This window comes from Micrasema longulum, unplaced genomic scaffold, assembly GCF_059751315.1.
Source record: "Micrasema longulum isolate JH-2025_06_02 unplaced genomic scaffold, ASM5975131v1 h1tg001481l, whole genome shotgun sequence".
Taxonomy (NCBI): domain Eukaryota; kingdom Metazoa; phylum Arthropoda; class Insecta; order Trichoptera; family Brachycentridae; genus Micrasema; species Micrasema longulum.
Genome location: NW_028278666.1, coordinates 64,464 through 79,643, shown reverse-complemented (window position 1 = coordinate 79,643; position 15,180 = coordinate 64,464). Strand labels below are relative to the sequence as shown.

The window sequence follows — 15,180 nt, the reverse complement described above, 5'->3', positions numbered from 1 at the left end:
CTCATGATCTGAACTGGGGGATCAAAAGACCCCAGCTTCTACTTTTATTTCGCGTCACGAGAATAAAAAAAGTTGGAAGTGTTTATGATCGTGCAATAATTTATTTATGTTTTCAAGTACACATATTTGACTTATTCGTGTATTTTTTCAGTTTTGTTAGTTTACTGAATGGTAATTAATATACATAAAGTGAAATCGACCCTTGTATTATTTACTTCTTTTTTTGTAGTAATAGAGGTGAGAGACACGACAAAGTAACTTTGCAGCATGACAACGCTCGACCACGTGTTGCAAAACCAGTCATAACATAATTGGAAACGCGCAAATTGGAAGTTCTGCCCCACCCGCCAAATATTACTGATATTCGTATGCTGCTAGAAATATGGAAGAAAGTAGTCGCTAACGATGGACAATACTCGTACTTTCAATGACATGATATTTACTATTTACTTAAAATAAAGCGTACATAATATTGTTTATTGAGTCGGCATTCACTTCGTTACACTTTATGATAAATAATTCTTTTTTGTTTTGTATCACCCGTCGATGGGAGGAGTGCTTTCCTAAAACTGTAGTAGTGTTCTTGTAAAATAATAAAAATGGTGTGAAACGAAAGAAAATAGAATCAAGTTGGAGTAGAAAGGGAGTCAAACCTGAGTCCGAGACCTAGCCACGGGGCCACAACCCGATTAATCGATTTTATTATCAAATAATGTGCAATTGAAAGTATTTTTATGTGCATTATTAAAGACTACCTTAAACATCGGCGGCTTAAGCTATTTTATCTTCCAGCTTTCAGAACCAGCCTGCCGATATTAATACCAGGAGGAAGAGCATTGTCTTTTTTTTAACTGAACGGTAACCCTTTGAAAATCGACATCTTCGTGAATGTGTATAAACGAATTGATTTATTAATTGATATTAAAATTATGGGCAGAACTGCTTGTTCTAGGAACTAGGTATCTCAGAGAGAAAAATTATTATTTAAGAAAATACGAATTTAAATTTGAATCGGGTTGTGGTCCCATGGCGGACTCACGGATCAGAGGTCCGAGGTTCGAACCCCACTCTACCCCAACTTGGTTTCCATTTTATAATAGTGAGTTATTTACAACTCGTTGAAAATGGCCACCAAAATTGAAATATTTGGGTAAATTATAAGAACCCCAATATTTATTTTTAAAAAAAAATTTAAAAAATTCTCAAAAAGACACAAAAATTACTATCCCCTACATCAATTTATAAAAATCGTACTTGTAGTTGGAGCAGTGCCAACAAACTTCTTAATTATAATTAATTGAGTTTTAGATCATACAGTAGCTAAAGTTAGGTCCTTATTTACTTCTAAAGATAACACAATTTACCAATATTTTGGCAACATGGGTATCACTTCTAATAAAGAGTAGTTAATTATAATTTTGGCTCAAATCCAAGGCGTAGAAATTCGATGTTGAGATGCAAGTTTTAAAAGACTGAAGGCTGATAAAGTTTACGTCACCATGATTTTTAACTATTTTTTTCCGACAGTTTCAAATATTAAAGAATTAGTTTTTTTCTCAAAATTTTAAGTTAAAAATGTTATTTTTTTTCAATTTAAATTTAAAAACGAGATGTTTACTTCCATGCAATGTTTGTTAGAAGCGCATTTGGCAGCATGGCCTGTGGTGTCAAAGCGACGTGACGCTAACAGCGATTAGGTCACCATTTCAAAATGAAGGGATGGCTGTTTAGGATGCCCAAAATGCCATTTTAAAATAAAAGCCGTTAAAAAAGAAACAGCAATTAAATATAATGAGATCACACAGACCTTAGACATATTTTTTGGATACCGAGATTTTTTTAACGCGTCTTTTTTTCTGATATAATAAAATCAATATCTTCACAGAAATTTTGAAATTTTCATACATCGCCAATATCTTCTTTACTGACTAGCAATTTTAGCGTCTTACAGTTTTACATCGGCCGTAGTGACATCCAGCTTTGAAAGAAATTCTACAGATGAAGCCATACCCGAACTTAAAAAGCTTCTTTTCTAAAATTATCCACCGGAAAATCAGGAGGAATATTCGAAATTTTCGGTTCAATTTTAAGCTTAGTTGTCGTATGTTTTTTGTAATTCCGTTCATTAACCTCGCCGTTTTCCAGTGTTGAGTTTTCGAGTAATCGGTAGTGACAGTTTTTTTTTTCTTGAGCGCTTTGAGGGCATTTTAAGTACCGTTTAATAAATGTTCATTTCTGCAACCGATGTGTCGTCCTTCTTTCTCAATATACTAAATTGTAGTTCAATATGCCTGTCTCAAAGGAACACCGGCCGCATGCCTGTCTAAATCTTAAAATACCGGTCAAATTCAGCAAACGCCTGTCATATGGTAACTAACTGCAAGCCGTTTTGTGTGTGTTCTTTTTAAAACTAAAAAATTATGAATGATTACTCGTTTTTTATACATCGGTGGTTATATCATTAGAATCGTAAAAATCCGTTTTAAATATTTCATGCATTTTTGACGTTATTCCCAATTTCTGAAAATACCCTATTATGCGGATACAAAATGTATTCAGGAACATTTCTGAATACTAAACTCAAGAATGACCATTTCTACAAAGAAATTGGCAATATTTGTGTACTTCCTTTTTGTTTACCTAATAAAATAAAATAAAAATAAAACAATTATATTAAACTGAACGGTTTTTGTAGGTAGGGAGAAATTGCGTTAAGGCAATATGTCTGCCTTTATATGTTTATGCATATAAAGCGTAAAATAAATTATAAAAAATGAAAATATTTATTTAAAAAAAACTTTTAATTATTTGTAGACTCGGAATATTTTTATTCAAAAAATGTGATCTTTAGATCTCATTGATTTTATTCGTATTTGTGAAAATCTTTGATATAAAAGCTTGTCAGTTATAGGAAAAGGGGATGTGTAAGTTTGAAAAATAAATGGCAAAAATAGGACGGCTGAAAACCTCCAATGCTACTTAAGTTAATATCCCGCGATAAATCACCAAGTCGATTGATACGCTTTTCGTGTCTTTTCACAAAACTCGTTTCCCCGAGCACTGTTTGTGCGGATAAGATAGATGAATGTGAATATTTAACGTATTGTGAAATCAGTTGTCTGCCATAGTAAATAAAACTGTTATCGTTCCGAAAAGCTCGCATAAAAATACTTGAAAATATTGAGCAGACTTTGTGATATATTAAAGAGAAGGGAGGCCAGGGTAGATGTATCAACAATACCGCAAGTGACGTGACATCCGTCCGGCTCCAACTACATTGTGCATTGGACAGAAGATAATTATTCACTAGGTTTACTTCATACAAAATAAAATGTGCGCGCGGGAAAATTAACGAAAATTAAGAATTTTGATTCAAACTATAGAACAAATACATGATATATATTTGTTTATTTTCTTTACAGTATGCCAGTAGTTACGCCCATAGTAGGTATCCCTTATTGAAGACCCAGAAATTTAGGCTTTTGACCTAAACGATTAAATCTCAGAGTAATAATACGCCACCCGCTTATAGAGTCTTCTCCAGTACGGGCAAAAACCCTTATATGATTATCAGTTACGAAGTTTGCTACAGTTTACACCAATCTCCTTGCATGTTCTCTCCCGTGTCACTAGTCTTTTGCAATTTAAATCTTTTGCAATTAAAATTTAAATAGGATGTGTAGAGTAGTAAACTCTTGCAATGACTTTTAGAGTTTCTTGGGCTGGATCTTCCTGCGTTTCGCAGATGTCTTTTTAGAGTCAAGAAGAGTGTGGGGGATGCCATGGCTAAACTGAGGTACCATAAGACTATTTATTTTTACATTTTTTCCAATTTACTGTCCTTATTTTCTGTTTTTAGCTTAAGTATTATTTGATATATTTACTAGCGGACTCGGTAGACGTTGTCCTGCCCGAACGTTGGCTTGCCTGCTATTACCTTGGAAAAAGACTTTTCATTAATAAGGAGATACCTAGGTACTTGTATATGATTGCATTCCAAAACTAAAAATTATTAATATTAAAATATTGAATTTAAGATGGTACCTATGTTGCTTGATTATGTTTGAATTCCAAAACATAAAATAAATCATTTTCAAATATATAATTATTTTTGCAAAAGTCAAACTTGGCTCTTCTCTCCAACAGGGGAGCACTTTATTCATGAAAAATGTATTTAATGTCAGTTAACATTATTTTAGTTTTACCGAAAATTCAATGAAACGAAACAGAAATAAAGAATCCAATTGCTTGTAAAAATTCAAAAACAAACTTTTTTTAAACGCAAAAAACCACATCCCTCGTCGAATGCAGCCCTGGTTGGTCGATGAAAAAAAGATTCATACTACTAACTTTTTTTTCACAGATTCGATTGAAATTTTTAATATCTACGCACAGTGTAAAGATCTACGTTTCGCTAAAAACCGCACGTAAACCGGTTAAGCCGTTTAGGAGAAGTTCAGTGACACCACACGTACAGAAGAATTATATATATAAAGATAAATATTTTTTTCTTCAAATAACATGGATGTAAACTGTACGAATTGGCTTAGGCCGTTAATAAATAAATAAAACAAATAAGTAAACACAACGGGCCGCAGGTAATCAGGTCGAAAATTGCAAACCAAAACTGTTCGTTACACTTTGTGGTTAAACCAAAAATTTGGAACGCTATTGTTCTACGCAATAGAGCCAAAGAGCATCTCTATAAGTGGGAGCGAATCATTACTCTGAGCCTTAAACCGACTACCAGTTGAGAACCAAGAAGTGTCTTTGTAACCAAATTATCAAATTATTATAGTTATTCTTTAAAATAAGGTAAATTGTTACATTTTATAGAAACCAATTTTTCTGCCTAAGCCGCTTTTAGGATTTTGAATTTATTTTATTTAGTTTGATGATTAAAAGTGTAAGGCTATGGTTTTCCAGGAAAACGGTATCATTATCTTACTTCAATATGCTGTGATGCGGTAGGCGTAATAAGACGCCCGTCTTAACGGTGTCTAGAAATGTAAACTTAAAGAAAGCGGTGTCGTGACAATTTATCTGTCAAAAATTTGCGTTGAAATAAGCACCTACGATTTGTAATATTTTTCAGTAGTCATAATGTAGAAGTCACACAATGAAAAGAAATGTTTTGAAAAAAAAACACTATAATAGTATATACTCGTATGTATATACTTTTTCGAATACTGTTCCGATATTTCTCCACAAATTTTGTTTTGACTGGGCTTTTTTACAGTCTTTGCTCTTCACATTATATAAAGCGTCATGATTTTTTACAAAATCAATCAACATTTTGTCATTTTCACTAGTCCATATCCAGTTTGCGCTGATTTTGACAGCTTTGACAGGGAAAAATGTTCACCGCTACACGATAAAAACCGTTAGAAGATTGTTTGCATCGCTATGACGACCGTCTTGCAAATGGCGGCACCGATGTTAGGCGTTCCGCTACAATAATAATAATAATAATAATAATAATCATAGTTTATTAACAAAATAATCATTACTTTATCTACTACATACACACTTAGGTAATAGATTTCTCTGGATTATGTCTAGTCTGCCTAACTAGGTACAACTTGTTTTAAGGCAGATACTTTTATGCAAAAATAAACAATAACATAACTACATACTAGTTAATTTACTATACAGTTATACAATATTAATTTATTAGTAATGTATTTTGAGTAAATTTTCCGATTTTTCTCGACCTAAGTCCAGAAACCAATTTTTTGAGAAATTTGTTAAATTAAATCCGGGTCATGGTTTTGCAATCTTTGGGTAACATATTGAATATTTTAGGGACCAGAAACCTGAAATTACTTTGCCCAAATTCAGAGTTTGTGATAGACCCCATGAACCATCCTCTAGTTTGACTTCTGGTAGTGTGGGAGTGTTTCTTTTGGGATTTGATAGAATACTTTACTTTCGTAAACATTTATATTCTAAAAATATATAATTGCCTTATATCTATGATTTCAAATAACTTGACGCTGGAGTACCTGAAGGATTTAAAAAAAATAAAATTAAAGATTGATTTTTGAGCAGATTCGAGAGGTTTTAATATCGATTTATTGGTGCCTCCTCATCCTATTATGCCATAAGTTATAATTGAGTTACATAAAATAAAATTTAGTTGTTTGATTTTAATTAGGGATAAGATGTTACGTATCGACTTGAAGATATGGGAAAGTTTTTAACGCTCAACGCTCTCTCGGAAACCAGCGGCATTGGTTTGTACTGGTAACGTTTTAATGACATCATTCACCGCCACGTGACGGCAGATGACAGCACCGCCCTCTTTGGAAACCGCAGCTTAATACAATATTTAAATCTCTACTAGACTAATTTTTATCTCTTCTTATCATGTCGCCCTACGGTATTCCGTAAATTGGTCTATGAAAAAAAGTATGAAGAAAAATGTTACAAATTATTTAAATTCGTGTGTGTATTTTTTTCTCTCATAAACCAGCAGGAATGAAGTTATGTACAGGAAACTCATTGTAAGTCTGATTTTTTCAAGATAACAAAAACTTCCGAACGTTATAGAAAGCCAACGAGTCAACAATCTTGCACAGTTTCAAAACTTTTTTGCAGACAATACCTAATAACCGGACGTGATAGATCCAATTTTATTAGGTGATAATATAATATATACACGCTGCTAAATGTAAAATAATGCCACTCGCAACAACATTGGAAATTAAAATTAATTCAATCCCTGGTGTGGATATAGCGATCAACATACATACTTGGTTTCAATTACAATTTGCTTTGACTGAACAGAGAAGAGAACATTGTACAGTATTATATACACGTGACTCAGGGTATTGCCGGGTTCTCCAACATTTTGATTTATGATCATCATCAGATAGGGACAGATCAGATATGCACCCAGTGCAGCCATGCGGAGATCAATGCATCGGTGCCTACTCTTATTACAGTGTATCTTAATATTAATTCAATAACACTTTTTAATCACTTATAATTTATTTCATTCGGTGCAATGGGAAATCGGATATTTAAAATGTTTTCTTACATACGGTAAAAATAAAATTATTGAATTGCAAGGCAAAGTTTCTAATTGAAATTTGTCTTCCTACGATGTCCTAATCAGTGCATGTGCTTATTGAAATGCATGTCGTAATGGTCTCATATTTTTGTGCAACAACTATGGTGAAGGTGTATAGTGGGTTTTGCATGTTGGTTTAATTGGTGTACAGACGAAGAGACGGGTGCGTCTTGAAACCGGTAGACATAGAAAAGTCGGTAAGTGCTTATAATTATGTTACCCATATACACAGTGTGGAGAACGTTCAACACAAGTTTTTAAGATTCATGAATTTCAAATTAAACATTCTGATTGAGGAGATAAACTATAAATGTTTAATGATGTTATTAAGATTAACATGTATTTGTGATAGAAGGGAAATTTTAGATTTAGTGCTGCTTTTTAAGTTATTAAATAATGTTATTGACAGTCCCGAACTTTTGAATTGTGTGCATTTTTATGTGAGACAACGTGGGACAAGACAAAATACTTCTTTTGCTATTGATTTGCATAGCTCAAACTACGCTAAATACTCACTTATTCCACGGCTCCACACGTTAGCGAACAAACATGGAAACTTTTATCTTTTTACAAATTAATATCATTACTTTTTAATCACTTTCTTTCTAAATTATAAAAATGTACTAAGTGTGTTACACTTGTTTTACTGTTTATACTATGATACTCGTACATCGCCTCTGTTACTTCAATACTTTTTATATTTTAAATCTTTATTTATTGTTAATTTGCTGCAAATCTATGTTATTTGTTTTCTTATTTGATTTTCCTTTATTATATCTTTATTGCTTTATTTTCTGATGATTTTATTTTATGTATCTATATTTTCTATATTTGTGTACAGGTGTTTTGTTTCATTATAATTGTTTTTCAATATTATTTTATACTTGGTTAAAGGCGTAAGCCATCGAAATAAAAAAATAAATAATAAAAATATTTAACGACAATTCGAAATATGTTTGATCACAAAGTTTATGCTTTGAATATTAACAATAATCCCAGTTTACTTTATTTACAGTACCTACCCAAGTCTAATACATATGGAGATAATGAATCAAACATTTATGTCAAGAATAATTTTGTATTTGTGGAGGTACGAAATGAGAGGTGAGGGGGGTAAAATTTCGATAATTTGCACTTGTTTTCAACAAACTAGACGGAATCGGACTAAAATATTTCTAAGTTGCTTTATTGTGATGTTTAATTTTGACCTGTAGAACCCTTAACCCAACGTCTTTGTTAAATTTATGATCAGATATTTTGTGAATTAGAAAAAAAATATAATAATTTATTGTTCCCCTACTCTAATATTTTCGTTTCTTTTATTTTTCCCTATGAAAATTGAATCGCAATAATTACTCTATGTAATATAAGCGATTACATATATAAATAATATAATTTGTCTATGGATTTATTATATTTTGGGCCATAATCATTATATTTTTTTATCAATGCACAACCTTTAATATTTGTTGTTTAGAATACAGGTTTTATGTTTGATAGTAGGGTATAAGATAAATGTTTAAATAAATTGAAATTTATAAAAGTAATCCGTCTTTTATTATTAAGGTAGGTAAGATTCATTTATTGGGGCAGCAGAACAAACATATTAATTCACAACTTAGCATTATTCATTTGCTTTACTATTTTATCAATTAAGTTTTCCCTATATCCATTATAATTAGCTAATTTTAAAATTGTATTATATAATGAACTAGCGAACCCAACAGACGTTGTCCTGCCCGAACGTTGGCTTGCCTGCTATTAGCTTGGATAAAGACTTTTCATTGATAAGTAGGTACCTAGGTACTTGTTTATGATTGAATTCCAAAACTGAAAATTATTAATATTCTAATATTGAATTTAAGTAGGTACCTTGATACTTGTTTATGGTTGAATTCCAAAACATAAAATAATTGAATTCTTTTTGCAAATGTCAAACTCGGCTCTTCTTACCAACAGAGGTGCACTTTATACATGAATGCGATATTCAATAATGTATTGAATGTCAGTTAATATTATTTTAGTGTTACCGAAAATCAAGTAGAAAAAAAAACGTAGAAATCATAAGGAATGAAAGGAAAGAATCTGATTGGGATCTATAAAAAGCTAATTCTGTTTATAAGCGTTAAAAAACAAACTTTTTTTAAACACATAAAAACAGCATCCTTCCCTTTTTTTGTACATGTTTTCTAGTCGAATGCAACCCCGGTAGGTCGATGGTAAAAATATTTATGCTTCTAACTTTGTGTTTACAGATTCGATTGAAAATTTTAATTTCTACAAACACGCGCATCGCAAAGATCTACATTTCGCTGAAAAAAGCACGTAAATTGATTAAGGTGTTTAAGAGAAGTTCAGTGTCATCACACGTACAGAAGAATTATATATTTAAAGATAATTACAAAGTAAGGACTTTAATCACAAAACTTATTAGCATTATATGTTATTCATTTTTGCTACATCAATGGTAGTATATTCTGATAAGTCTAATGCCTCCATATAAATAAAAGAACAATGAAATATTGCAGTGTAAAACCACCTTTAAAACTAATATTTCACATCTATCCTGCCAAGAATCGAACTCAGAACATTAAGCACAGTTGTCGTACGCGCCAATCACTACACGACGAGGCGGACTTATTTCAACTTTTTGTTCTTCAGAATTTTTACCTGAGAGAGACCTTCGAGTCGAAAACATTCATCCAATGTTCATCCATAAATATAGTTGTATTTATCATCCGTTCGGACAAGAGTCCCCTCATCTATCATTTAAATAAAATGATCAAAATATGCTGCGATTAGTTCTATGGATCGTAAGAAAAATTATGATGATAATTTTTTCGCCAGATTTAAGGTGTTGGTTGGCAGATTTTGGGACACGATCGTAGTTTGAAAACCCCTGGGATATTGTAATGGTATATTTGAGCGTATATATCCGTAGATGAAGGGGTTGTACAGACCGTATACGGTCATGTCACATTATTGGCTGCACATTACCGCTTTGTCACCCTTTAGTGGAAATTTCCGCAAGCAAATACAACGGCTTTATTGATTTCAACGAGATCCCATCAAAATCTTATACCTATTAGAGGTGATAAAATAATATAAAATAGTTCTTTTAAAACGGATATTCTTCCGAAACGATAGCGGTTACTGTACCGAATAACAAGCTAGGATATGATTAATGAAAATGTTAATAAAATAACAGTTTATAGAATTGTGGGCAAGTTCGTAGCTACCCACCCTCCAGGCAGTTTCACGAAGCAGTTTGATTTGTGAATTAATAATATCCTAACTAGTTTTTCGTTACAGTAACTGTTTCAACAGCTGGTTTTACTATATTTTTTGCCTACGCTGCTCTAATTTTTTTTTAAAAACGGTTTTAGAAAACGGTTTAATTTGTGAAACTATAACTGTTACCGCTACTTCCACCTTTTAAATAACTGAAACGCTCATATCTAATACCTGTTAATTTATTGGTGTCCTTTTTACATTTGATCTTTTTAATTATTTAATATTTTTGTACTTTTTCATTTGTTTGTTTTTTTGAAATTTATGTATTACTTTTCTTACATTTATGATAATGTTCCCTCACTGGGGGTGTCCCGTGCCGAGGGAGATATTTTATATAACTTCGAAACATGCCTTATTAAACATAACTAAATCATTATATCAAATACGTATAACAAAGCATAATAAAAACACATAAAACTCACAAATAAAAACAATCAATCAATCCGTGCGCATCACACCTCTATTATTCATTTCATAATGGCAATTTTAAAGTGACAGTATTTCCTGATTGTCCTTATGAACAATGGAAGTAAGTTGTACATTTCAATGGAGAAGTAGACCAATCCTCTTCTAACGAAAGTTGTTTTAATTTTCAATTGCTTTTGCAGCATCAGGGTCTAATGTCGGTTAACTCTATTTGTGTTTAGTGTCACGAGAGGTATTGAATAATTTTTGTAAATATACATACATCAGTAAAACTTTTATATAAATTTGTTTTATAGTCATAACCTTAAGTTTTTCATATATGTCGAGTTAAATACATATTAAGTTAATGTATATTTCTCGATAAGCCGAACAAAGTTTCAAAAGTACATGTGAATATTCAGGCGCGATGTAAAAATTTGAATGAGGATATGGGAGATATCGTAAATGTAATAACTCATAAGGACTCATCACGAAAGATACAACACACATGGTTAAAATAATGGAGACAATTGTTGAAATAAACAAAAGAATGACAAAAAATGCCGTACACTGAATTAGTGGAGCGGAAAGTCTCTTGATGTCTGTCTATAGTCCGACATCTCCTGAATAAGTTTTCTGATCTTTTCTCATCATTGCAAACGGGGGGACGTTCCTTAACAAAGCCATGCTGACTATCCCGTCAGGTCCTCGCACAAAACTTAGAGCACTTAGAAGGAAAATACATTTTGCAGGCGCCTTGTACATAATAAGCGATGTTAAAAATAAGCAACCCCCATTTAAAAAAAATGTTGATATGAAATTACATTCCTCCACACAAAAAAGCTATGTTTTTTTGTCAATAAACGAGTTACCCCTTTAAAATCATCAATCTTTATTTATTTATATTTTTTTGTACGTGTGATGTCACTGAATTCCTCATAAACGGCTTAACCGATTTACGTGCGGTTTTCAGTGAAATGTAAATCTTTGCGCTGCGCGTGTTTGTAAATATTCAAATTTTTAATCGAATCTGTAAAAAAAAGTTAGAAGCATAAATCAATTTTTCGACGACCTACCAGGTTTGCATTCAACGAGAATGCAAATACAAAAAAAACGGTTAAAGTTTTCCTGGTTCTAACCTACATTCCTCATAAATTCTTCCTTTTTATTTCTTTTTACTGAATTTTAGTAACACTAAAATAAAATTAATTGACTTTCAATACATTTTTGAAAATCGCATTCATGAATAAAATGCACCCCTGTTGGTGAGAAGAGCTGAATTAGACGTTTGCAAAAAGAAGATATATTTGAAAATTAATTATTTTATCTTTTGGAATTCAACCATTAACAAGTATCTGTACCTACTTAAATTTAATATTTGAATAATAATAATTTTCAGTTTTTAAATTCAATCATAACAGGTACTAACTTATTAATGAAAAGTATTTTTCCAAGGTTATAGCAGGCATGCCAACGTTCGGGCAGGACAACGTCTGTCGGGTTCGCAAGTATTATATATTACGATTTCAATTTAGTTTAACTTTACTACTTTCAATGTGAATTTGGTAAATTATATGGAGCGATTTTGTCGGATATTGTCATATTATTCATCCTCATGACCATATTATAAACACGAATGGTATCAAAAATTAGATTACAATTATCTTTATTTTAAAATTTCCTAACTCCGACGCCTTTCATATAGGTCTCTAAAGGATAAATCCCGTAATCATGCATGTAGCCCCGCTGATTTAAAAGTTATTTATACGTATTATCTGAGCCACGGAACATAAATATGATTCGGAAGGATAAACAGGAGTTAGCTATGAACTGATAAAAATGCCTTGAGATAATTTGTGCACACCGCACTGCCCCCGGCGTCGTATGATCAAATACTTCATAAAGATCGCTTATTTGATAGTTATCATTGCTATCCCCCCTATTTGCCCCTGAAAGTGCATAAGTACCTAAATGAAGTATATCTTGATCATATGTTGCATAAAGTGACGTCATTAGTAAACGCCGCATGTCCTTTCTAGAGATAATAAAAAACTGTAGAGTGTATTTCATGTCTACTTGGCCAGGAATCCAACTCGAGACCTCAATCGTAGAAGACAAACTTGCCAACCACCACACTTCGAGGCGAACTCTCCACTCGATATCCTTTTCATGATTCCTACCTGAGAGTAGTCATCGAGTCTAAAACACTCGTCCTGGATTGCTGCTGATGTTATTATTCATCTGCCCGGATACATTACTCATAAATGAGCACTAATAAGTATATCTTAGTTACTTTTAAATAGAAAAACAAGTTAGCTTACCAATGCGAATTGACGGGTTAATGAAGTGAAATACGAAGGTACAATTAAATAAAGAAATATTTTTGAAAAATATATTAAACTACAAGAAGATAATTATGTTCTCAGAGAGACGGGAAATTGCTTTGCCGGTTAGTTTTACTTATCGAAAAGTTAGCTCTTATTTTAAAAAATGTATGAAAACACCAACCGAGCTGTCTGTGGAAATATATTAACAAACAAATGGTTTTATCTTGGTTATATGATTTTTTTTAATGTTTACTTCATTTAATTGGTAACAAAAATAAAAAGTTTATTCTTTATAGGTTGAAATTCGTTAGTTTTTCCTTAATTAAAAAAAAACTGTTCATGAACATTGTCATATTGACCTAAAGTAAAAAGAAATATATTTTTCACGTATCTCAGTATGAAATAACCTCGAATCGTGTTGACACTGTTTGAAAAATGGGCGGATTTAATGAAAAACAGCAATTGAGCGAACGCAAACGTGTCGAAATTAAAAGCTTCTAGAACGTACATTTTTTTGCAAAGAAATTGTAGGTAAAAAGTTTCTTGATTTAAAGGGGTACCGAGGAAACAGAAAGTGAAAAGAAATGAATAACAAGTTAATTTTACCTGTCCGATTGGCTCCATCAGTTTGTATTGATTAAGTTGTAGATAGTTTCCTGATGCGTCGATTGAAACTCTTCTTGATTCTCTTAGAGGTGGTCTTCGTCTTACAGATCTCGGAGATCCTCCTGGAGATTCCGATCCTTCCCCCAGGCACCCCGGTTCATCTCTTCCTAAGGATCTGGACTGTTGAGAGACCAATAACCTAGCTCTCATCTCCCTCGTAAGAGCTGAGGGTTCCATGCTGTTCGCTTTCGATTTATCGCTGCACTCTGGGACTTCGTCATCATGCCTTATATCTAGGCTTTGGGTTTTTGGTACATCTTTTAAATGTGGTCGAAGCAGCGTGGGTACTGCTTCCCCGAAAGCTTCTGTTTCTAAATCTAGGATTTGCTGCTGTTTTAATAAAGGCACTACGGGAGCTTGATAACTTTCTTTTCTTATATAAGTTCCATCATCAATTTTGTTTTCTTGTTTCTTGGTTTCTAACTGATCTTCTAGTGTTTCTTGGTCAAGTTGTGCAGTCTGTTGGGGTTCGTTTAATTTGGTTTCTCTACAACTATGAGCTAATTGGCTAGGGTTAAAGTCGATTTCTGGTTTAATCTTGTAGGTGGTCATGCCATTAGGGGTAGTGGGGGTTATCACAGTGGGTTGTTGGAGCGGAGGCCCAGGGCTGTGCCCCCCCGGGGGGGCCGCCTGAGGGCCCGGGTGCCTGGAGGGCCGCGTCATGACGGCTCCTTCAGTCTCCACCGTGGAATGTCTGAAACAAAAAAAAGTTTTATTAACATCGAGCACTAAGCCAAAATAAAATAAATATATCGTTTATGTTCATTTTATATTAAAAACAAAAAAACAACTTAAAAATTAGCTACAAAGCTTTTCCTATGTTTGCATTTTTAGCAACCCAAACGAGTTAAATTTGATTTTATATATTTATAACGAAGCCAGGTATATTATTTATTAATAAATAGTAAACTTCAACAAATTACAACAGGGATGGAGAATACCTTAAATAAGGGAGTATGTAAGTCTAGGCATTTACAGGGCTTATGACCTATTATTGGCTGGTTTAAGTGGCAACTTTACACATTGTGTAACATTCACCATTTTGCCTATGTTTTAGCATCCATATTTCTTCAATTCTTCCATTTGTTGATTTTAGTGAAGTTAAAGTAAAAATCAGATATTTAGTAACTTTAAGAATAAAATGATGATACATATTGTATATATATATATATAGGTACATATATGTTCTGACTCCTGTTACGGTTTACGTCTAAACCACGCAATCAGTTCTACCACAAATTATGTGCTTGATTATTTTCGAAGAAATTGTCTAAAATAATGATTGTTTGGAATAATAAATCAAAATAAAGGGTAATTTATTTTTTCAGCGTAATAATAAATATTACTAAGGATATAATTCTAATCTCGAATTTCGCTAATAAATTATTTCTACTCATCCTAGAGTGGGTTGAT

At 32.5% G+C, this 15,180-nt stretch overlaps 1 protein-coding gene across 1 annotated transcript in view; it reads right to left on the bottom strand.

Annotated features, from left to right (window-relative positions):
• The window catches only part of LOC148275242 (calcium/calmodulin-dependent protein kinase kinase 1), a 114,535-nt gene extending 100,078 nt beyond the window's left edge, over positions 1-14,457 (bottom strand). The window contains exon 1 of the mRNA XM_088235964.1: positions 13,708-14,457. Within this exon, the coding sequence (XP_088092090.1) occupies positions 13,708-14,430 (723 nt within the window). The 5' untranslated portion in view covers positions 14,431-14,457. The remainder of the gene's footprint in view (positions 1-13,707) is intronic.
• Between the last annotated feature and the right edge of the window lie 723 nt (positions 14,458-15,180).